The sequence below is a fragment of the Lemur catta genome, chromosome 8 (genome assembly GCF_020740605.2).
Source record: "Lemur catta isolate mLemCat1 chromosome 8, mLemCat1.pri, whole genome shotgun sequence".
NCBI classification, from domain to species: domain Eukaryota; kingdom Metazoa; phylum Chordata; class Mammalia; order Primates; family Lemuridae; genus Lemur; species Lemur catta.
In genome coordinates, this window is record NC_059135.1 from 16,712,977 (window position 1) to 16,734,013 (window position 21,037).

Genomic DNA, 21,037 nt, shown 5'->3' on the forward strand with positions numbered 1-21,037 from the left:
CCTCTAGCTCTTATCCCCGCCCCCAAGGCCGAGAATTGGCCGTTGTGTCTCCACCCCCCATGTTCATTGGCCAGGCTTCTGCGGGTGACAGTGAATGGCAGACGACGGGCCTAGCGCTCCGGGGCCGGGCCGAGCCAAGCCAAGGCGAGCCGACGGAGCCCCTGGAATCACCCAGGTCGCCGTTCCTGAGGTGAAACAGGAGACCGGTCATTGGAATCCCCAGGCCCGGGTCGGGCTCGGTCAGGGGTGCCTGCGGAGCTCTAAGCGAGATCGCGGCGGGTAACGGGGGAAGGGGCACCGCGGGTGGGGCGGGGGCGCGCAGCCAGAATGTTTTGATAGCGGGCACGCGCGGGCAGGGGCGCGCGCGGGCGACGGGGGCGCGCACAAGGTTGTCCGCTGTTGGGAGCCGAGCCCTTGGCCTGGGGCCGGGCGACCCTGGGGCGTGCTGGGCTCGGGTCGCGGCGGCTGGGTGTCAGGAGGCAACCCAGCCCACCTGGGGGTATCAGCTGTAGGACTGGCTCCAGCCCTCCAACATCCGCAGGAGCCCCTGAGCCCAGGCCCGGCCGGCCAGGACTCCATGGGCCCAGGGTCCACACTGACCCAGTGAGTGGTGACTTCCCTGAGAGGTAGGGCTCTCACTAGCCAAGGGAATCCCACTGGGGCCAGGCTGGGCTGAAATCCACGGCCCCCAAGGTCTACACGGACAGGGTGAGTATCACCTCGACCATGCCTGGCTCCTGGGACCTACAGTGACCCACAAATTCACCCAGGATCTGGGATCTACATTGTCCCAGTCAAGATTTGCTATCCAACAGCTATGCTCGCCTGCTGGCTCTTTTGGTGCTAGGAAAGCAGTGGAAGGGGTTAACCAGAAAGGTCCTATTCGGAAAAGACTCTCTTTGAAGGTTCGGAGGCTGCCTAATTTCTGAGGCTGAGATGGGGCCATAGAAAAACAGTCTAGAGTGGCTGCCTGGCCTCAGGCTGGTACTGACTTAGTCTCCACTGGGCCAGTAAGTTACTTCTTGGGACCCTAGAGGTGGATGAGTGGCCCTGGATAGCACAGCCAGAGGAAGTGCTTAGTCCTAGGCTGGAAGGGTGCCTCTTTCCACTGCCCCACACTTGGCCTCCTCTTAGTGGGGCATGGGTGCGTGGGAGGGTGGGGTTCCTTTCTGTCCCCACTCCACACTCCCTGGGGCCTGACACCTTCTCCTCCAGCAGCTGCAGACCAGGGCATCGAGGGCTGGAGTGGAGCAGACACTGTCCATGGAGCTGGTAGGGCCATGTGCTTATCTCAAACCTTTGTTTACAAAGTGCTTCCAAACTGCTAGTCTCTTGAGAGATCACAGTCCCCAGGAGGGGTGGGGGAAGGACCCTCCTCTCCACTGAATAGAAGATGAAATAGCCCCCACATAGGGGCATATTCTGGCTTCAGGCCAGGAAGTCATCAGTAGACACCCAGTAAAGGCTCTGGGAATGACTGACCAGAGTTAAGGCCTCCCAAACCCTGAGCTTACTGCACTCTGCAAGTTACTTCTCCTCTGCCTTTGAGCTGAGGAGACTGGCAGTGGAGATAAAGCCCAAGGATTCTTTCTCACTTCTGGCCTAGTAGGTAGGGCAGCAGGCAGGCAGCACCTGGGTCTGAACCAGGGTTTCTTCTTCCTCATCACTGGCAGGTGGACAAGGTGGACAGGGGGCGGTGGTGATGGCGCAGTTTGACACTGAATACCAGCGCCTAGAGGCCTCCTACAGTGATTCACCACCCGGGGAGGAGGACCTGTTGGTGCACGTTGCTGAGGGGAGCAAGTGTGAGTTCTTTGACATGACAGCCAGAGCTGGGCATGAGGGAGAGCTGGTGGAGGAAAACCAAGGGAGCAAAGGGCTCGTGTCCCTTTAGGGCTCTGACATCTCTGTTCCTGTGCCCACAGCACCTTGGCACCACATTGAAAACCTTGACCTCTTCTTCTCTCGAATATCCTTTGTGTCTCTGTGTTGGAGCTCTGGGACCTTTAGCCCCTCTCGAAGCCAGGTCCCTGTTGGAAGTTGGGGTAGGTTTGACTCTAATCCCCAGAAGGGGGAATGGAGCTCATCCTGAGGCTGAGAGAGGCTGGTGAAATAATGATTGTTAAAAATAATGATACCTGACATTTACCGAGAGTTGTGTACCTATGTGTACTTTGTGGTGTTAATTTATAAGGAACCTTTCTAAGGGTGATCCTCCTTTTTGATGGGATGTTAATGATCATAATAATTAATATGTTTTGACTCATTCTTTGTCAGCTCTGTATTAAATACTTTACATACATTGTCTTAGACCTAATAATCTTATGAGACAGGTGATACTATTCTTAACTTACCACTGTGGACAAAGCTTAGAGATGTAAGGTAACTTGGCCAAAGTCACACAGCTAGAAAGTCACAGTGCCTGCCAGGTCTTAAGCTCAGGTATATGACACCAAAGTCTGTGCCCTTAACTTCTGTCTTTACTGACCACTTTTTCTTAACAATAACACGTTTATAATCTACACCAGAAGAATGGCTTCACATGTATGCTCATTGGGGAGATCTTTGAGCTCATGTAAGTATGAGAAGGGAGTAATGATGTAGTGAAGGAATACATTTCAGTATTTCCTCTCCTCGCACTCTACCCTGGCCCTATAAGAAAAGCTTTCCAAGTCCTATCTCTTCCATTAAGAGAACTCAGGCCTTGATCATTTCGTCAGAGCTCCAATGGAATATGCATAGTTCAGTCAGGAGGTCTCAGATGCCAGCCACTTTCTTGAGAAAATCCTCTGTTCTGCCTTGGTTGCACCTTAGACCTGCTGCTGGACAGAGAGCCTTCTAGGAGAGGAGCCATAATGGCATTGCCAAACGGGAAAGGGTTGGGAAGTCCTCCTTCAGTAAGAAGAGTTCAAGGCTGGGCATGGTGGCTCACACCTGTAATCCTAGCACTCTGGGAGGCTGAGGCAGGAGGATTACTTGAGCTCAGGAGTTCCAGAATAGCCTGAGCAAGAGCAAGACCGTGTGTCTACTAAAGATAGAAAAATTAGCTGGGTGCAGCGGTGCGCATCTGCAGTCCCTACTACTCAAGAGGCTGAGGCAGGAGGATCACTTTGAGCCCAGGAGTTTTGAGGTTGTAGGGAGCTATGATGATGCCACTGCACTCTAGCCAGGGTGACAGAACGAGACTGTCTCAAAAAAAAAAAAAAGAAAAAAGAAAAGAGTTCAAGTCCCCAAAGGGCTTCTAACTACCATCTCAAAAGGAAATCAGGGGCTGAAGACCAGAGACCACAATCATAAAACCTTTGAAAGAGTCCAGTGGTGGCAGAGATTACCATGGGGTGAGGAAAGCAGGCTAATTTGGTGGCACTAAGGCTAAGAAAAAAATAGGAGCTGATTTGGGCCTGAGAAGGTTCTGTGGGGCTGGCAGTAGAGAGAGCCCACTGGGAGTTCTCCAGCCGCTTCCATTTTCCCAGTCTTGTTCGGCTACTTCCAGACTCTTCTCTTTTCCTATTTTATTTCACTGGCGCCTCTCTGACTCTCAGACTGTGTCCCTCTTCCCAAATCCCCAGGCAGTTCCTCTTTGTGGTTGCCTTCACTACCTTCCTGGTCAGCTGTGTGGACTACGACATCCTATTTGCCAACAAGATGGTGAACCACAGTCTTCACCCCACTGAACCTGTCAAGGTCACTCTGCCAGATGCCTTTCTGCCTGCCCAAGTCTGTAGTGCCAGGTAAGGGCTGCAGGTCAGAGGACACCAGAGCCTGTAGTTCTGCTAGCAGGTGTGGAATGAAGTAGTGTATGAGGCAGCAACTCATACCCAAGAACACAGATTCAGGCTCAGCCTGGTGGAATCCTTCAGGACAGTAGCATGTCTGCCAAGACTCCTTCCTCAAGGGTCACCACCTCCTCCCCCTCCTTTTCCCCACCAGGATTCAGGAAAATGGTTCCCTTATCACCATCCTAGTCATTGCTGGTGTCTTTTGGATCCACCGGCTTATCAAGTTCATCTATAATATTTGCTGCTACTGGGAGATCCACTCCTTCTACCTGCATGCTCTGCGCATCCCAATGGTAAGACCAGGAAGTTGGGCGGTTAGCCCACAGTCTGAGATACCATGGGAGGGGTAGGGGTGTATTGCTGGGCATCAGGTGTCCTTATGTCATTGGCAAGTCAAGGAGCATCTGCTTGAAGGCTCCACTCAGCTAAGCACACGACCCCTGAGCCTCACATCTCATGCAGGGCAAGGTGTTGAGGCAGTCACCCCACTTTCCTTACCTTGTCTCTTCCCTCCCGCAGTCTGCTCTTCCATATTGCACGTGGCAGGAAGTGCAGGCCCGGATTGTGCAGACCCAGAAAGAGCACCAGATCTGCATCCACAAACGTGAGCTGACAGAGCTGGACATCTACCACCGCATCCTCCGTTTCCAGAACTACATGGTGGCACTGGTTAACAAATCCCTCCTGCCTCTGCGCTTCCGCCTGCCTGGCCTTGGCGAGGCTGTCTTCTTCACCCGTGGCCTCAAGTACAACTTTGAGCTGATCCTCTTCTGGGGACCTGGCTCTCTGTTTCTCAATGAATGGAGCCTCAAGGCTGAGTACAAACGTGGGGGGCAACGGCTAGAGCTGGCCCAGCGCCTCAGCAACCGCATCCTGTGGATTGGCATCGCTAACTTCCTCTTATGCCCCCTTATCCTCATCTGGCAAATCCTCTACGCCTTCTTCAGCTATGCTGAGGTGCTGAAACGGGAGCCAGGGGCCCTGGGAGCACGCTGCTGGTCACTCTATGGCCGCTGCTACCTCCGCCACTTCAACGAGCTAGAGCATGAGCTGCAGTCCCGTCTCAACCGTGGCTACAAGCCTGCCTCCAAGTACATGAATTGTTTCTTGTCACCTCTGTTGACACTGCTGGCCAAGAATGGAGCCTTCTTCGCTGGCTCCATCCTGGCTGTGCTTATTGCCCTCACCATCTACGACGAAGATGTGTTGGCTGTGGAACATGTCCTCACCACCGTCACACTCCTGGGGGTCACTGTGACCGTGTGCAGGTAGGCCAAGGCAGCAGGAGGGAGCAAGCAGGCTAGCATTCCTAGGAAAAGCTTACCCCTCACCATGACTCCCTGATCCCACTAGGTCCTTTATCCCGGACCAGCACATGGTTTTCTGCCCTGAGCAGCTGCTCCGTGTGATCCTCGCTCATATCCACTACATGCCTGACCACTGGCAGGGTAATGCCCACCGCTCGCAGACCCGGGACGAGTTTGCCCAGCTCTTCCAGTACAAGGCAGTGAGTGGAGTTGGAGTTAGGGCCTGCTAGAGACTGGCTGGTAGTTTGGTGGTGAGGGCTGGCCTCCCTCCTGCTCTCTTGTGACCTTGGTTCCCTCGCTTTTAGGTGTTCATCTTGGAGGAGTTGCTGAGCCCCATTGTCACACCACTCATCCTCATCTTCTGCCTGCGCCCACGGGCCCTGGAGATTATAGACTTCTTCCGCAATTTCACCGTGGAGGTTGTTGGTGTTGGAGATACCTGCTCCTTTGCTCAAATGGATGTTCGCCAGCATGGTCATCCCCAGGTGCTGGCAGAGGGGCAGGGCAAGTGGCCAGGGATAATGCTGGCACATACAGTGTCTTTGGGTAATCTGCAAAAAGGCATCCCTTCTGAGCTAACAAGTCCTCAAAAGGCAGTCTTGTACCAGGGACACACTGCTTGGGAGCCTGAGCTGGATTTCAGCTTTAATTTGTACCCTTGGCCCAGCATGTGGCCACTCCTGGAGTAGGGACTGGGGCCCCTGGACAAGATGCAACAAGTCTCTGTCCTCCAGGGGCAAGGCCTCCCCCATAACAGGAAGGGTTCCTGTAAGAGGACAGTCCTGCTTATTGTGGTCTCCCTTTTGCAGTGGCTATCCGGTGGGCAGACAGAGGCCTCAGTGTACCAGCAAGCTGAGGATGGGAAGACAGAATTGTCACTCATGCACTTTGCCATCACCAACCCTGGCTGGCAGCCACCACGTGAGAGCACAGCCTTCCTAGGCTTCCTCAAGGAGCAGGTTCAACGGGACGGAGCAGCTGCTGGCCTTGCCCAAGGGGGTCTGCTCCCTGAAAATGCCCTCTTTACATCCATCCAGTCCTTACAGTCTGAGTCTGAGGTGTGTTCCTAGGGACTGGGATATGATGGGCAGGAGCTGGGAGTTGAGGACGGGCATGGGGTGGAAGGTTTTCCTTCTGTCTTTTCAGTATGTGCCATTGGGTCCTGAGATTCAGAATACTAAGGGATCTGGAGGACAGTCTCCTGCCCTGAGAATTTTACCCACTCCTTTCTTTCACAGCCACTGAGCCTTATTGCAAATGTAGTAGCGGGCTCATCCTGCCGGGGCCCCCCACTGCCCAGAGACCTGCAGGGCTCCAGGCACAGGGCTGAAGTTGCCTCTGCCCTGCGTTCCTTCTCACCTCTGCAGCCTGGGCAGGCCCCCACAGGCCGGGCTCCCAGCACCATGACAGGCTCTGGGTGAGTAAAGGAGGGCCAAGATGGGAGGGCATGACAGTAGCCCCCAGCAACTTGTGTGGGTCTCAGAAATGTTGACAACTACTGTCTGTCTGTGCTGGGAGGAACAGGGTGGATGCCAGGACAGCCAGCTCCGGGAGCAGTGTGTGGGAAGGACAGCTGCAGAGCCTGGTGCTGTCGGAATACGCATCCACCGAGATGAGCCTGCATGCTCTCTATATGCACCAGGTAAGTGGGCGGCTGACAAATAGGTTAGAGGGTTTTAGATGCAGAGAAGCAAGTCCAGGGTTCCAGTCACTTCTCTGCCATTTACCTGTTCTGCAATCTCCATTTTCATATATGCCTTCTTAATATCCTTTTTAGCCAAGCGTATCTCATCCCAGGCCTGAAATCCACTTCCCTGAGACATGCAGATGGCTCCCTCCTTTTTTGGGTCTCTGCAGTTACCTTTTCCCTGAGACTTTCTCTGACCACTCTCAGTAAAAGCCTCTCTTGCCCATCCTCCTGAATCTTTCTGTTCCATGTTTCTCCATAGCATTTAGCACCATCTGACATTGTGCTTTTTAAAAATTTATTTGTTTAATAAACACCCCCACCAGCATATAAACCCCACAAGAGCTGGCATTTTATTCTTTTTTTTTTTTTTTTTGAGACAGAGTCTCACTTTGTTGCCCAGGCTACAGTGAGTGCCGTGGCGTCAGCCTAGCTCACAGCAACCTCAAACTCCTGGGCTTAAGCGATCCTACTGCCTCAGCCTCTCGAGTAGCTGGGACTACAGGCATGCGCCACCATGCCCGGCTAATTTTTTCTATATATATTTTTAGTTGGCCAGATAATTTTTATTTCTATTTTTAGTAGAGATGGGGTCTCGCTCAGGCTGGTCTCGAACTCCTAACCTCGAGCGATCCACCCGCCTCGGCCTCCCAGAGTGCTAGGATTACAGGCGTGAGCCACTGCGCCCGGCCAAGAGCTGGCATTTTTGTCTATTTTGTTTACTGCTATATCCCCAGCACCTAAAAGAGTGCCTGGCACTTAGACCCTAAATCAGTTTGTTCTTAATGCAAATGAATAGGTAAAATGAGAACCATTATAACTTATAACGCACAGGCTTTTTCCAGGGATCTGCTAAGAATGTAACCTATAAAGCATGAGATGTATGTTACACACTTTTAACATGACAGGTGCTCTGGGTCAAGGATTCTAAGTGAGGGGGTATAAGTGGGAACTGGCTGATATCATGGTGGGGGGCAGCTGTTTCAGACAGACATCTTTCTGTTCCCCCACTAACGACCCCCCCACCCCCACTTCTCCAGCTCCACAAGCAGCAGGCCCAGGCTGAGCCTGAGCGGCATGTGTGGCACCGCCGGGAGAGTGATGAGAGTGGGGAGAGTGCCCCTGAAGAGGGGGCAGAGGGTGCCCGGGCCCCCCAACCTATCCCCCGCTCTGCCAGCTATCCCTGTGCAGCATCTCGACCTGGAGCTCCTGAGACCACCGCCCTGCATGGCGGCTTCCAGAGGCGCTATGGAGGCATTACAGGTATCCAATGGGGGTACAGGAGTAAATAGAACTTGCAGGGAAGGGTGGTTCTTCTGGGGCCTCTCTAGGGGAGGAAAGAGGTCAGAGGGACTGGGCCCAAAAACTAACACCTGAGCAGCCCCCAGTTCTTTTCCTCATGGCTATTTGTGTTCCTTCTAAGAGTATGCTTACTTGTCTCTCTAGATCCTGGCACAGTGCCCCGGGCTCCGTCTCACTTCTCTCGGCTGCCTCTTGGAGGGTGGGCTGAAGATGGGCAGTCAGCATCAAGGCACCCTGAGCCCGTGCCCGAGGAGGGCTCAGAGGACGAGCTTCCCCCTCAGGTGCACAAGGTAAGGGCTCCGGGGCTCTTCTGGACAAGAATAACTGCTGGAAATAGTAACTTCCAGGCTGAGGTAACAGCTTTTCATATGAAGGAAGGTATGCCCTCCCCATGACACTGCCCATAGCACAGGGGTACTGCACCCTCCCCTCCAAAATACACTCCCCCTTCAGAGACAGTTTATGATGGAGACAAAAACCAAAACACACTCCCCTTTCTTCCCTCAACTGCTTGGAAGTCCACAGCTTGATTTTTCCTTCACTTACTTCCCCAAGAGTCAAGATTTCCTTTTCCCTTATTTGCGGGCTTCTATGGGCAAGCAGATAGCCGAAGACTATCTCCATTACCAACCATTTTCCCTCCACAGGTATAGACAAGGCTAAGGAGGGTCCCTATGCCCCAGGATGGAGGCCACTGCTGCCCTGCCATCCCATATGCCTGCCACAGGAGGGCTCCTCTGAGTGTTGCCTGGCTCCACGTGTGTGGTGTTTGTGTGTCTGTGCCTGGCCAACGGAGGTGCCAACACTGGGCTTGCCACAGCCCCAGGAGAGGAATTCGGGGCCTAGGAACCAGGGGCACACAGGACTTTAGCCTCATCCCCAGGACCCCCTTGGCTCAGAGTGTGGTGCTAGAAACTGGTCCCCAGTCCAGCCCCAGTACTGCCACCTTTGCACCCATCCCTGCAAGTCTCCAGAGGGCTGCCCACCGCAGAAGCTGCCAAGCAGGGAGAACCTGTGCCAACTGTGGAATGGGGAGGTTGGACCTAGACCCTCAACCCCTGCAGTCTACCCCCCACCCTAAATAGACTACGAGCAGCTCAGGCTGTGGCCCTTACCTCACCCCCAGTTCTCGCCCAGTTCTGCAGCCAGCTCACCTCTTCTTCTTCCTGCACATCACTGGCATGTGTGTGCTGCTTGCTCCCATTCTGTTCCTTTGCTCCCCTTCTGTTTGGCTTTTGCTTTGCGTTGGGGTGGAGGCCTTCGCTCCCAGCTCCCCCCTTTTGACACTAAGAAAGAAGGTCATCCTGCAGGAGCAGAGTGGAAAGTCTTTGCTGCCCTCTCCAACTTTTAGGATGGGCCCCGGGGAGACTGAGGCTTTCCTGGGCCCCCATTGCTGCTTATCGTACCCCTCACCACCTGCACATGGGACGGACAGGGCTGGAGTGACCTCTGCTGTCAGCATCCCAGCAAGAGAGCTGTGGCCCATACCTCACATCTCGCTGTCCCCTGGAGGGCTATGGAAGGGCCATGGGCTTGCCCTAGGCTTTGTGCTGCCGCAATGCATGCTGGGACTCGGCTCCTACTCTCCGCCCCACCCCCCACCCAGCTCCAGTCCGCTTTGGGAGAGTGAACTACGCTGCCCCAACTCACAGCGGAGCTGGGTGGGGACTGTGTACAGCTTGATAACCCTCAATAAAGAAGGGACTTTGACCAGGTCGCGGCTTCTTTTTGTCTCGCGCGGCTAGGAGCCTGGGAACAAGAGGAATGATTCCCCAGGTGCCTGGGGACTGGGTAGGGATCTGAAAGAAAATAGGTCTATTTTTGTCACTGGGCTATACCGAGTTAGCCGGATGACAGAAAGGCCATTTCCGACCCTGGAGGTCAAGATCTCCAGCCCAACGCGCAGTCCGATTTCCCGCCCTGGCCACGTGACCAAGCCGGCTCTGCCCCTCTAATTTGCCTTCCTGGCATGCACCAGTGCCCCGCCCCTTCGGAGACATCTGGCCAATGGGGACCCTGGTTAGGGGTTGGGGGCGGCCTAGTGGGCGGGGCTGTAGCCGGAGAGAGAGACGCTGATCCGCGCCGTGCATTCCTGTGGGCCTGGAGTTGGCAGAAGGGTCCCGGGCTGCCAGCCGGGAGGGACAGGCGGAGACGGCGTACGTGCCCTGCGTGAGTGCGTGGCGGCGCGCGTGCGCGAGGCGAGTGGGCGGTGAGGCCGGGTCCACGTGCGTCCCACCAGCGACCCCCGCTGCTTAGCGCCCAGCGGCTCCATGACCCTAGACAGCCCGGCACCCGCTCCCCTCCCCGAGTTGCCGGTCCGATTCCCCGGTTCCACAGTGCCCGCAGCCTCGGCCGGCGTCCACGCATTGCCATGGTGACTGTGGGCAACTACTGCGAGGCCGAAGGGCCGGTGGGTCCGGCCTGGGTTCAGCATGGCCTGAGTCCCTGCTTCTTCTTCACGCTCGTGCCCTCCACGCTGATGGCCCTAGGGGCTCTGGCCTTGGTGCTGGCTCTTCCATGCAAGCGTCGGGAGCAGCCCGCCGGCGCCGACCCGCTGCCTTTAGGGGCTGGCCCTCGTGTAGCTCCCTACGTGCTGCAGCTGCTTCTGGCCGCACTTCAGGTGGCGCTGCCCCTGGCCCGCCTGGCTGGCCGGGTGGGCACTGCTCGGGGGGCCCGGCTGCCAAGCTACCTACTGCTGGCCTCCGTACTGGAGAGTCTGGCCAGCGCCTGTGGTCTGTGGCTGCTCGTGGTGGAACGGAGCCAGGCACGGCAGAGACTGGCAATGGGCATCTGGATCAAGTTGAGGCACAGCCCAGGTCTCCTGCTCCTCTGGACTGTGACGTTCGCAGCCGAGAACTTGGCCCTGGTGTCTTGGAACAGCCCGCAGTGGTGGTGGGCAAGGGCGGACTTGGGCCAGCAGGTGAGGGACCTTGTGGGGAGAGGGGAAGTATTTGATGGCAGGGCTTGGGAAGACTTACTGCATGTCTGGTTATACTGGCTCCATGCTTTGGGATGCCTCTAAGGAAAAGGAGAAGGGAGAAGTCAATGCAGGCTGGGAGCTGATAGCCAGCTGGTGGGGTGTGTCTGTGCTGAGTCACTGTGGTTTTTTTTTTTTTTTTTTTTAAGCCTTTGAGTGCTTAAAGGCTCCTCCTTCTGAGGAGCTGGGTGTGTTCCCTATACCAGTCCGCAGCCCTGTTATTAGTGGTAATACAATGGATTTTGGCCCTTGGTGATACTCTCTTGGGCCCCCATTGCTGCTTATTGTACCCCTATATATGTTTCATTCTAGGTTCAGTTTAGCCTGTGGGTGCTGCGATATGTCGTCTCTGGAGGGCTGTTTATCCTGGGTCTCTGGGCCCCTGGGCTTCGTCCCCAGTCCTACAGCTTGCAGGTTTATGAAGAGGACCAAGATGTAGAAAGGAGCCCGGTATACCTCAGTTTCAGAATCCTGGGTCTATCTTAATTTCATTCCCTGTCATCATTCCTTTCCCTCATAATGAATTACTACTTTTCCAAATCTCAGTTTGTGACATATTAGCTTTTCTGACCCCATCAGGGATCACTTATGGGTCTAAGATACCCTGGGAGCTGTAACCACATATGTTTTCCCTAGAGGGTTTCTGGCTAGTGTACTTTTTGATTGCTGAGCTCCCCTCTCCTGTGTGTTTCACCATCCTAGGTTCACTCAACAGACCAAGGGTCTACCTGGCGAGACCTTGGCAGGAAGCTCCGCCTACTGAGTGGCTACCTGTGGCCTCGGGGGAGTCCAGCTCTGCAGCTGGTTGTGCTCATCTGCCTGGGGCTCATGGGGTTGGAACGGGCACTCAACCTGTTGGTGCCCATCTTCTACAGGGACATTGGTGAGGGGAAGAAGGAGTGCCAGCTCAGTGTGTGCTGGTCCTTCAGTGGCCTGGTTCTGTGGTCCCCAACCCCTGGGCTGCAGATTGGTAACAGTTTGTGGCTTGTTAGGAACTGGGCCGCACAGCAGGAGGTGAGCTGTGGGTGAGCAAGCTTCATCTGTATTTATAGCCACTCCCTATCCCCCCCTTGGCTCCCCCCAGCTGTGGAAAAATTGTTTTCCATGAAACCAGTCCACTGGGGACCACTGGCCTAGTGTCTGGGTGGTCCTTAATTAGGGAGGTGGGACAGAGTTGGGAACTGGGTGATCCGAAAGAGTCTGGGGAAGTTTTGCCTGAAGACAGTTCTGGGTGCCATAAGTTGGTTCTGACTCGTTTTCTCTACAGTGAACTTGCTGACAGAGAAGGCACCTTGGAGCTCCCTGGCCTGGACTGTTACCACCTATGTCTTTCTCAAGTTCCTCCAGGGGGGTGGCACTGGCAGCACAGGTATGAGAGACTCTGCACTGACCCTGCTTGGCGTTGGCCTCTCCCACAGGCATCCCCTACCATCATGCCTCTTGGAGCATTTCTCTCCCAGGCCCCTTTGTGCTCTCAGATCTCTCACAGCTTAGTGCTGGGCTGATGTCCCTCAGCCCTCAAGCCCTACTGAGGCCTCCCCCCGGCTTCCTCCAGGCTTCGTGAGCAACCTGCGCACGTTCCTGTGGATCCGGGTGCAGCAGTTCACATCTCGGCGGGTGGAGCTGCGCCTCTTCTCCCACCTGCATGAGCTCTCACTGCGCTGGCACCTGGGGCGCCGCACAGGGGAGGTGCTGCGGATCGTGGACCGGGGCACGTCCAGTGTCACAGGGCTGCTAAGGTGCCACCCCAGGGGAAAGGGTTGTGGGAGGGTGGGGCTGGAGAGGCAGGCATGGCGGGAGGAGAATAGACCAAGCCTGAGGAGCTGACTCTCCAACATTGGTGTTTTTCTAATTACGGGATTATTGTATACATGCTCTCACAATGAACCAGATAACACAGAGAGCAAATCTCTTCTGAACTTCGCTCACTTCTCCAGAGCTTCGCATTCTGTTTAGTATGTTAAATTTTGCTTTTTTATATGTTTACATACATGCTATATGTGCACTGTTGTGGAGGTTTTTCCTAAAACAGATGGTATCATGACATGGGCGTCATTCTCAGTGTTGCTTTATTAACAAAACGTTATGGAGGTATATTTTCACCCGTGCGTGAAGATCTCCTCATTCCTTATAATCAATACAGAGAATTCTGTAGTTGGGCATGTTATGGTTGATTTAGTTATCTCCCTCTTGAGGGTAGAATCAGTTTAGATTGGTTCCAGTCTGTTGTTGAAAACAAAACACTACACTGAAACTCCTAGAGCCAGGGTTGCTGGGTCTGAGCCCCTGAACCTTTCTTTGTTGCTTGACTGGCCCTCCTAGCTACCTGGTGTTCAACATCATCCCCACATTGGCTGACATCATCATCGGCATCATCTACTTCAGCATGTTCTTCAATGCCTGGTTTGGCCTCATTGTGTTCCTGTGCATGAGTCTTTACCTCTGTGAGTAGCACCACTGGGTGATGCCAGCTCCCTGAACTGTCATCCCTTGGGCATGAACTCTGCTCCTAATCAGGTGACCCACCTTTGGAAGGCTATAGGTCAGTGTACTTGAATGGGCTCCTACTGCTCCTTATGTGATGGGTGGGTCTCTTCCTCTGTCAAGTTGAACTTTAACCTAGGTGGAGGGCTGGGGAAGTGCATCTTTGTCACATTAGGTCCCCGCTGTGGATGCAGGTCAAAGAGGAACCTCATTTATGTGACAAGATGCAGCTTGTCTTCATGTGTTCACCAAAAGCATTTTCTGCACATGAGGCTTTGTGTGCAGGCTGCAAAGATGTCTTGGATGCAGCTCCTTCCCTCAGCAAGCTCAAGGCTGTCTCCCCTGGAATCTGGGTCCCTGGGCTCTAGTGCAGGTTCACTGTATGCCTGGCAGGTGGTGGACATTCACATTTGGTCTTTGCTGTTGGGGTGATGTCCTCTTCTCCCTCCCCGTCCTCCTGTCACTCTCCAGCCCTGACCATTGTGGTCACTGAGTGGAGAGCCAAGTTTCGCCGGGCTATGAACACACAGGAGAATGCTACCCGGGCACGAGCCGTGGACTCTCTGCTAAACTTTGAGACGGTAACGGGCCCCAGTGGCGGTGGTGTGAGGCATGGAGATGTAGAGGAGTGTGGCTGGGACCCTTGGGGCTAAGGAGGAGCTGGGGGTGTGATATTTGTGTGTGGTGTTTGGAATCAGGAAGGAGGGATTGGGGATCTGGAGGGAGTGATCCAAGTGCCACGTGCGGTGCCCATGCCAAACAGTGGTTTTGAATTCGTCAGGTGAAGTATTACAATGCCGAGGGTTATGAAGTGGAACGCTATCGAGAGGCCATCATCAAATATCAGGTGAGGATGCTAGTTTGAGGCCTCCTGAGAGCACTGAGCTGGCTGGGGGGAATTCTCAAGGCCAGGAGCAGAATTCGGGTGGTGAGGTTGAAGGTGCCTGCCCAGGTGTGGGTGTGGTGGTGGTCAGTGTTTATGGGACATTCCTCCCTCCTGTGTTACTGCCCTCAGGGTTTGGAGTGGAAGTCAAACGCTTCACTGGTTGTACTAAATCAGACTCAGAACTTGGTGATTGGATTCGGGCTCCTCGCCGGCTCCCTGCTTTGCGCATACTTTGTCACTGAGCAGAAGCTACAGGTGAGGCAGGATCATGAACAAAAGAGTGGGGAACAGGGAAGAGGGGCCTGGGGCCTATGTTTGGGCCACCAGGCTCTTGGGTGGGAAGTTGGCAGGGTGATAGGAAGAGCAACCTGCAGGCCCCCTGTGATGTGGTCATCTTCCCTGGATTTCTACAGGTCGGAGACTTTGTGCTTTTTGGCACCTACATCATCCAGCTGTACATGCCCCTCAACTGGTTTGGCACCTACTACAGGTAACCTGACCCCTGGCCCTCACCTGTCCGGGGTGCACTGCTATTTCCTGGCTACTCAGAGGAGCCCCAACCAGCACCCTTCTTGCAGGATGATCCAGACCAACTTCATCGACATGGAGAACATGTTTGACCTGCTGAAAGAGGAGGCAGAAGTGAGTGAAGAAAGAGGAGTGGGGTGTGGGGACAGGGAGCTGTGTGGTGTTTCTTGTGCCTGGAGAATGCCAGGCCGATAATGGCAGCACACATGGGTGGCTCTCTTCCAGGTGAAGGACCTTCCTGGGGCAGGGCCCCTTCACTTTCAGAAGGGCCAGATTGAATTTGAAAATGTGCACTTCAGCTACACCGATGGGTGAGCCCTCCCCCTTTGCCTTCTTTCCTTTCCTGTGGTCCGTTTGCACACCGCCTTCCTGCCCCTTGTCTGCTCTGAGTCCCTGCTTCTCAGCCCACCAGGCCTAGGACAAGAGCTTGGGCAGGGGAGGGGCAGGGCCCCTTAGCAGCTCTGGTGATGGAAGGGGCCTGCTGACTGTGCCCATGCTTCCTTGCAGGCGGGAGACCCTGCAGGATATGTCCTTCACTGTGATGCCTGGTCAGACGCTGGCCCTGGTGAGAAGAGACCCAGCCACTTGGCTCAGGTTCCTCAAGCTTCCCTCATTCAGTGCCCATGGTGGCTCTTGACCCGGGGCTGTGGAGTCAGAGAGCCTCATCATCATGGGCAACAGGATTGAATGTTGCAGTTTCCGTGGATATTAGTGGCCTCTTGGAGAGGGAGCCTTAAAAGCCAGTGGGCCTGAGAATTTCCCCTTCTGTTTCCAATGCAACAGGTGGGTCCATCTGGGGCAGGGAAGAGCACAATTTTACGCCTGCTGTTTCGCTTCTATGACATCAACTCTGGCTGTATCCGAATAGATGGGCAGGACATTTCACAGGTAAGGCTGCTTGGGAGAAGACTGTTATTTAGGGGTCTGTGTGGAAGACCAGTAAGGGCTGGGTGTCCAGAGAGTAGAAGGAGATGTCAACCCTGCAAAAAGCTGGGGCCTTTCTAGTACCATATAACCTATAGTCACACAAATAAAGCAGTCCTGTGAATGATTTGTATGGTGCTGTACAAAGAACGAAGATCTGCAGCAGTCTGGTGAAGCAGGTAGAGAAAGCATATATATCTTTTCTTTAGATGGGGAAACAGGTTGAGTGGTTTGCCCACACATTAGGATTTGGGGTGGTGATGGTGGGATTCTTACCCAGGGTCTCTTATCCCATGGGCTTCCTGCGAGCCCATCCTCCCAGGCCTGGGGGGCAGATCTTACAGGGCAGGGTGTGTGGTCTTTTGGCCCCAGGTGACCCAGATCTCTCTCCGGTCTCATATCGGAGTCGTGCCCCAGGACACCGTCCTCTTCAATGACACCATCGCCAACAATATCCGCTACGGCCGTGTCACAGCTGGGAATGATGAGGTCGAGGCTGCTGCTCAAGCTGCAGGCATCCATGACACTATTATGGCTTTCCCTGCAGGTGAGGTTCCTCTGCAGAGTCCCCTCCCCTGCCCAGTGTTATCCTGTTAGTCCCTCTGACCCCTGTTCCATCCCTTCCTTGTCCATCTGGTCACAGAAACCATGTCTCTGGTGTGTGACTTGAGGGCGGTGGGCAATACCCACAGGGTACGAGACGCAGGTGGGCGAGCGGGGACTGAAGCTTAGTGGCGGGGAGAAACAACGTGTTGCCATTGCCCGCACCATTCTCAAGGCTCCAGACATCATTCTGCTGGATGAGGTGAGTCCTGGGCAACTTTCTCCCCTCCTTCTTCCAGTGCGTGCCCAAGCCATTCCTGCTGGGCACTATATCCCCCTAGGACAGATACCACAAATCCATGTTTCACAGAAACACTTGACAGTTCTCAAGCCCAATTCTTGTGTATTCCTGAGGCCTCAGCACAGCCTGCATCCTCCTTCCGTTGGGGGTTTTGAGTGGCAGAAGCAGTTTTACCCAGACCCTCTCTGTAGGCAACGTCAGCGCTGGATACATCTAACGAGAGGACCATCCAGGCTTCTTTGGCCAAAGTCTGTGCCAACCGCACCACCATCGTAGTTGCACACAGGTACAGGACTACAGGACCGGGGCAGCTGGCAGCGTGGACCCACTTTGCTGGGGTAGTATGTAACTGATCTGACTTTTCAGGCTCTCAACTGTGGTCCACGCTGACCAGATCCTCGTCATCAAGGACGGCTGCATTGTGGAGAGAGGACAGTAAGAGACAGGCGGGATGAGTGGGGCCAGGGCTTCTGGAGGGAATCTCCCCTGCCCTTCCCCTCTGTCCTCTGTGGGCTGGAGGCAAGGACCCTTGGAGTAAAAGTGATGGTGGGGGCTCATGCTTTCCTCCTTGTCCCAGGCACGACGCTCTGTTGTCCAGAGGCGGGGTGTATGCTGACATGTGGCAGCTGCAGCAGCGGGGACAAGAAGGAGTCTCTGAAGACACTAAGCCCCAGGAAATGGCACGGTGACAAAAGTTGTGGCCACATCCTTCTCAAAGGCTAATTCAGAGAGGAATAAGTTATCTCCCTTTTCCCTGGCTTATTTCACCTTGGTTTTGGGGTTTGGTGTTAGGTGTAGTGAGGGAAAGGGACCTTTCAGAAAAGCCTGTTTTGGGGAAATAAAAGTATGGACTGTGTGAGGATCACTGTAGCTTTGTGGTGTGGGGTACCACAGTGGGCCTCACCCTTAAGTCAGGTGAGCATTCTTGATAAGACTTTTGTTTTGGGTTGGAGAAGAGAAAGAAACACACCACTTTCATGTCTTATTGATTGCCAAGATCCTTTATTTTTTTCCAGGCCCCTCCCTGCCCCCTACAAGTGGGGGCAGCCCCAGCATTAGGGGGATGACATGATGAAGGGGTTTGAGGGTGGGGCCTGGCCATATCCACCGAGGGCCCTACCAGGGAACAGGTGCTAGCCACTCTCCCATGCAGCCGGAACGATAGCAGGCCCTTCCACAGGCTCCCTGGAGGCCACCTCCGCATTACTCCTGCTTGTGTCTGCTGCTCCGGGCCTCCTCTCCCTGTGTACCCTAGAGGTGTGAGGGCCACAGTCCTCCTCAGCTGAGCCTCCCTCCCCAGCCCAGGGCCCTAGCACAGGCTGCAGTTGGACGGCTTCAAGCTGCGGCTCTGGGCCTGGAGCAAGGAGAGTGGAAGGAGGGGAAGACAGGGTATGACGTCAAGGAAATGAGGGGATGGCCCTCATTTCAGAGCTCAGCTCAGCATGGGCTGAAGTCATAACTGAAAACAAAAGGATACCTACCATTCCAAAGCTCTCCACCACTTAAGGAACCCCCACCCCCAGAATCCCCACCCTCAACTTCTTACTGCCTCTCAGCACAGGACCCCATCTTTACCCCATCCTCATACCTGCTGCCGTTGGTATTCTGCCTCACTGGCTGACAGAGCTTGTGCTAAAGCTAGGTCTTCTTCCTCCTGAGAACTGGGAGGGGGGAACAGCTTAAGTTGGATGACAGTAATATCTAAACTGACCATCTGGTCAGTGTGTGTTAGGCATCATGGTGCTGGACACTTCTGGGCATTATCTCAATCTTCATAGCAACCCTGCAAGGTGGGTATTAGTATTGTCCTCATTTTATAGAGGAAATGAAGGCTGTATGGGTTAAAGAACCTGTCAAAGGTCATACAGTTCATCTTAATTTTGAGCCCAAGTTGCCAATGATTGTTTTGCATTGGGTCAGAGTGGTCCCACCTCCCTTCCTCCAAACCGAGCCCTTGCCCACAGCCTACCCTCTCTCTTTCACCAGAGAGTAGGTACCTTGGAACCTGGGGTTTGGTCTCTGCCAGGGACATTTCCAGAGCTCGTTGCAGAGCCTCATCCTCACTCTGCAAAGGGAAAAAGAAGACCAGTTTCCTTGGACTTTACTCTCTCTGTGTTTGCTTGTGTTCATCCAACCTCTGCCCAACTCACCAGGCCATTCTGCAAAGCAATCACTGGTGGGGCTGTCCGGGGTGGAGATTGGGTTGTGGCTCTATGGCAGACATTTAAGAGGTTGAGGTCAGAGATCTGAAGGGAAAAACGGGAGGAGAGGACAAACAAGCAGGCCTACCTGCTGGGAGAGGTACAGGAAGGCAAGGTCCGACTTGGGCTGGGGACGGTGCTTGTAGAAACCAGACCTTGTGCTCTGGAGATGGCAGCAAGTCTGTAGGGCAGAGACACTTCTTGGCATGCCTCCAAGAACAAACCTTTCCCAGGAAGTGGGGGGGTGGGGGTGGGGAGTTCCTCCAAACAGTCTGGAAAAACATGCACTTGAAAAGGATGCCAAAAGACTCCTCTAGCCAGCAGGAATAGGGTTGAAGGTTCCCAACTTGTAATTATAGGGGCTGAGTCAGTTCCAAAAGGATGGGATGATCCCAAAGGCAAGTAGAAGACTTGGTGCAGTTACCCTGCCCGGCTGGTTGGGTGCCCCTCCCCGGAGCAATCATGGTCCAGTGGGTGACGGTGCTTGATGCAGAAGTTTCGGCCACAGCGTTCACAGGTCAGTTTCATCATTTCCCGCTGTCGGCAGCCAGAGCGCTCACACTTATTGGTGAAGATCTGAGGTGAAGTGGGAAGATTTGTCTCTGCCAAGACTCCGACTGCCTTTTCCAGCCCCATCATAGGAATTAGCTGTTTAGGTTTTCAGGCATCCGTAGCCCCAGCTGGTTCACGGCTGACCCCTACAATGCTTACCTTACGTTTTTGCTGAGCTGGATCAGAGCGGCAGTCTCTGTCAATGTGCTCCCCCACCGCGCGGTCAGGGGGCTCCCCTCTGGCAACAGGCACAGGCACATTACAGAGGGGGCATACAGGTACCTGGATATCCTATAATCAAGGGGTGGGGTCAGTCTGTGGCCCACTCCCAGTCCAACAAAAAACAATGTTCCCCAACACTGATTGAGCCTCAGAAAGACAATAACAGACAGGAAATGTGAGGGAGACAGATTTTGGAGTTTCTGCATGCATCCTCCATCTGCCCGCTTTTACTCTCAGGATCGCCCCCTCACCTTTTGGTAAGCAGATCCACAGTGATGCTGGGCGTAGGCCACATGGTCTGCGCAGAAGATGCTAGAGCAGGCATCGCACTTGAGCGGCAGAAAATCTGCAGGGAGTCGGTCAGATTGCAGGTCCACCGGGACCTTTCACTCAGGTCTCCCACTCAGGGGAAGGAAAACAGCCCTGTTTGCAACACTGCGTCCCTGCCCTAGTCCAGGATATCCTTAGCCACGCCCCCTCAGCCACCGCCCCCAACTTCGAGCCCCGCCCTTCTCTGGCATTTCCAGCCCTGGAGCCCCCTCCTCGCCCCACCTGCGATTCCAAGCCCCTTTCCGCTCGGCCCCGCCCCCCGCGTGCTCCGCCCCTCACCCAAGCGCTGACAGCTCGGCTCCGAACAGTGAGCCCCGAGGTCCGGAAACTCCATCGCCAGACCGGGCGGGGCCTGCGGAGAGCAGAAGCGAGTGCTGAGCGTCTCCAGGGCTCCCGCTCTCAGTCCCGACCGCGACCCAGCACTCTGAGGGGCTTCCTGCCCCGCCCCTTCCTCTCCCCCGCCCAGCCCGGGTTACCGGAGCCTCAGCCCCTGCCGGCCCACGGCTCCCACTCCTCCCTCGGCGCGTGCGGGCGCGCTGACGTCATCACGCAGGGCGGGCGCGTCCCGCGCAATCGCCGGGCTGCTGGAGAGGGCGCCTGCCCCGCCCTTTCCCGCTCCGGGAGGCGGGGAGCTGAAGGGCCGTCCCGAGGCGAGTGGGTGGTCTTGTGCGGCTCCGCGATTCTGGGCGCGGCATGGCTCTACGAAGGGTCTCTCTGAGGCCTCGGGGACGAGCGAGAGGGTCAGTGAAAGCGAGGACGGATGTCTTGGGGATGGAGGGCTGGAGTGGTTTGGGGTCTTTTACAATGCGGTTCTTTTCACTCTACCCTCCCCCCCGACCATTTCTTTCACGGCCACCGCTGCACGCACTTACTCTCCGCAAGCTGGCAACTCCTATATTTCTCTGCCATATAGATTTCTCTCCACAGCTGCAGATCCTTCCCCCAGATTTCAGCTTTGATGCCCTCCTCGGTCTGAGCTAGGCGCACCTGCTGCTATGTGGATCTCCCTGCTTC

General features: G+C 54.9%; 3 protein-coding genes across 11 annotated transcripts; 2 read left to right on the forward strand and 1 right to left on the reverse strand.

The window, feature by feature from the left end:
• The first annotated feature begins 81 nt into the window (after positions 1 to 81).
• On the forward strand, positions 82 to 9,788 carry ATG9A (autophagy related 9A). Of its 7 annotated transcripts, none has more exons than XM_045560000.1 (16): positions 82 to 279; positions 1,216 to 1,282; positions 1,674 to 1,805; positions 1,926 to 1,969; positions 2,511 to 2,575; positions 3,570 to 3,731; positions 3,931 to 4,072; positions 4,299 to 5,047; positions 5,133 to 5,286; positions 5,392 to 5,571; positions 5,896 to 6,144; positions 6,325 to 6,503; positions 6,611 to 6,728; positions 7,814 to 8,036; positions 8,220 to 8,365; positions 8,723 to 9,788. In XM_045560000.1, the coding sequence occupies exons 2-16, from the start codon at positions 1,264 to 1,266 to the stop codon at positions 8,726 to 8,728; spliced, it is 2,568 nt and encodes an 855-aa protein (XP_045415956.1). In that variant the 5' UTR covers positions 82 to 279; positions 1,216 to 1,263; the 3' UTR covers positions 8,729 to 9,788. The 7 variants fall into 7 exon arrangements, with proteins under 7 accessions (XP_045415956.1, XP_045415959.1, XP_045415957.1 ...); XM_045560003.1 differs by having other exon boundaries at positions 1,216 to 1,272; XM_045560001.1 differs by having other exon boundaries at positions 1,219 to 1,282.
• Positions 9,789 to 10,127: 339 nt separating this feature from the next.
• Positions 10,128 to 17,574, forward strand: ABCB6 (ATP binding cassette subfamily B member 6 (Langereis blood group)). 2 transcript variants are annotated; one of them, XM_045560022.1, is made up of 19 exons: positions 10,128 to 10,995; positions 11,365 to 11,502; positions 11,755 to 11,935; positions 12,320 to 12,421; positions 12,608 to 12,791; positions 13,375 to 13,496; positions 14,008 to 14,117; positions 14,318 to 14,383; positions 14,552 to 14,677; positions 14,836 to 14,912; positions 15,001 to 15,064; positions 15,176 to 15,261; positions 15,458 to 15,515; positions 15,734 to 15,838; positions 16,247 to 16,421; positions 16,567 to 16,679; positions 16,910 to 17,004; positions 17,085 to 17,153; positions 17,296 to 17,574. In XM_045560022.1, exons 1-19 carry the CDS (start codon positions 10,447 to 10,449, stop codon positions 17,405 to 17,407), a joined length of 2,532 nt encoding a protein of 843 aa, XP_045415978.1. In that variant the 5' UTR covers positions 10,128 to 10,446; the 3' UTR covers positions 17,408 to 17,574. The 2 variants fall into 2 exon arrangements, 1 of the variants encoding a protein (XP_045415978.1); XR_006736971.1 differs by lacking the exons at positions 17,085 to 17,153; positions 17,296 to 17,574 and having other exon boundaries at positions 16,518 to 16,679; positions 16,910 to 17,002.
• Positions 17,575 to 17,697: 123 nt separating this feature from the next.
• ZFAND2B (zinc finger AN1-type containing 2B) lies at positions 17,698 to 20,588 on the reverse strand. Of its 2 annotated transcripts, none has more exons than XM_045560039.1 (10): positions 20,500 to 20,588; positions 20,303 to 20,375; positions 19,945 to 20,039; positions 19,631 to 19,762; positions 19,344 to 19,495; positions 19,008 to 19,100; positions 18,869 to 18,929; positions 18,716 to 18,783; positions 18,307 to 18,379; positions 17,698 to 17,969 (listed from the first exon to the last, which is right to left on the reverse strand). In XM_045560039.1, exons 2-10 carry the CDS (start codon positions 20,355 to 20,357, stop codon positions 17,922 to 17,924), a joined length of 777 nt encoding a protein of 258 aa, XP_045415995.1. In that variant the 5' UTR covers positions 20,358 to 20,375; positions 20,500 to 20,588; the 3' UTR covers positions 17,698 to 17,921. The 2 variants fall into 2 exon arrangements, with proteins under 2 accessions (XP_045415995.1, XP_045415996.1); XM_045560040.1 differs by having other exon boundaries at positions 17,698 to 18,072.
• Positions 20,589 to 21,037: the final 449 nt, after the last annotated feature.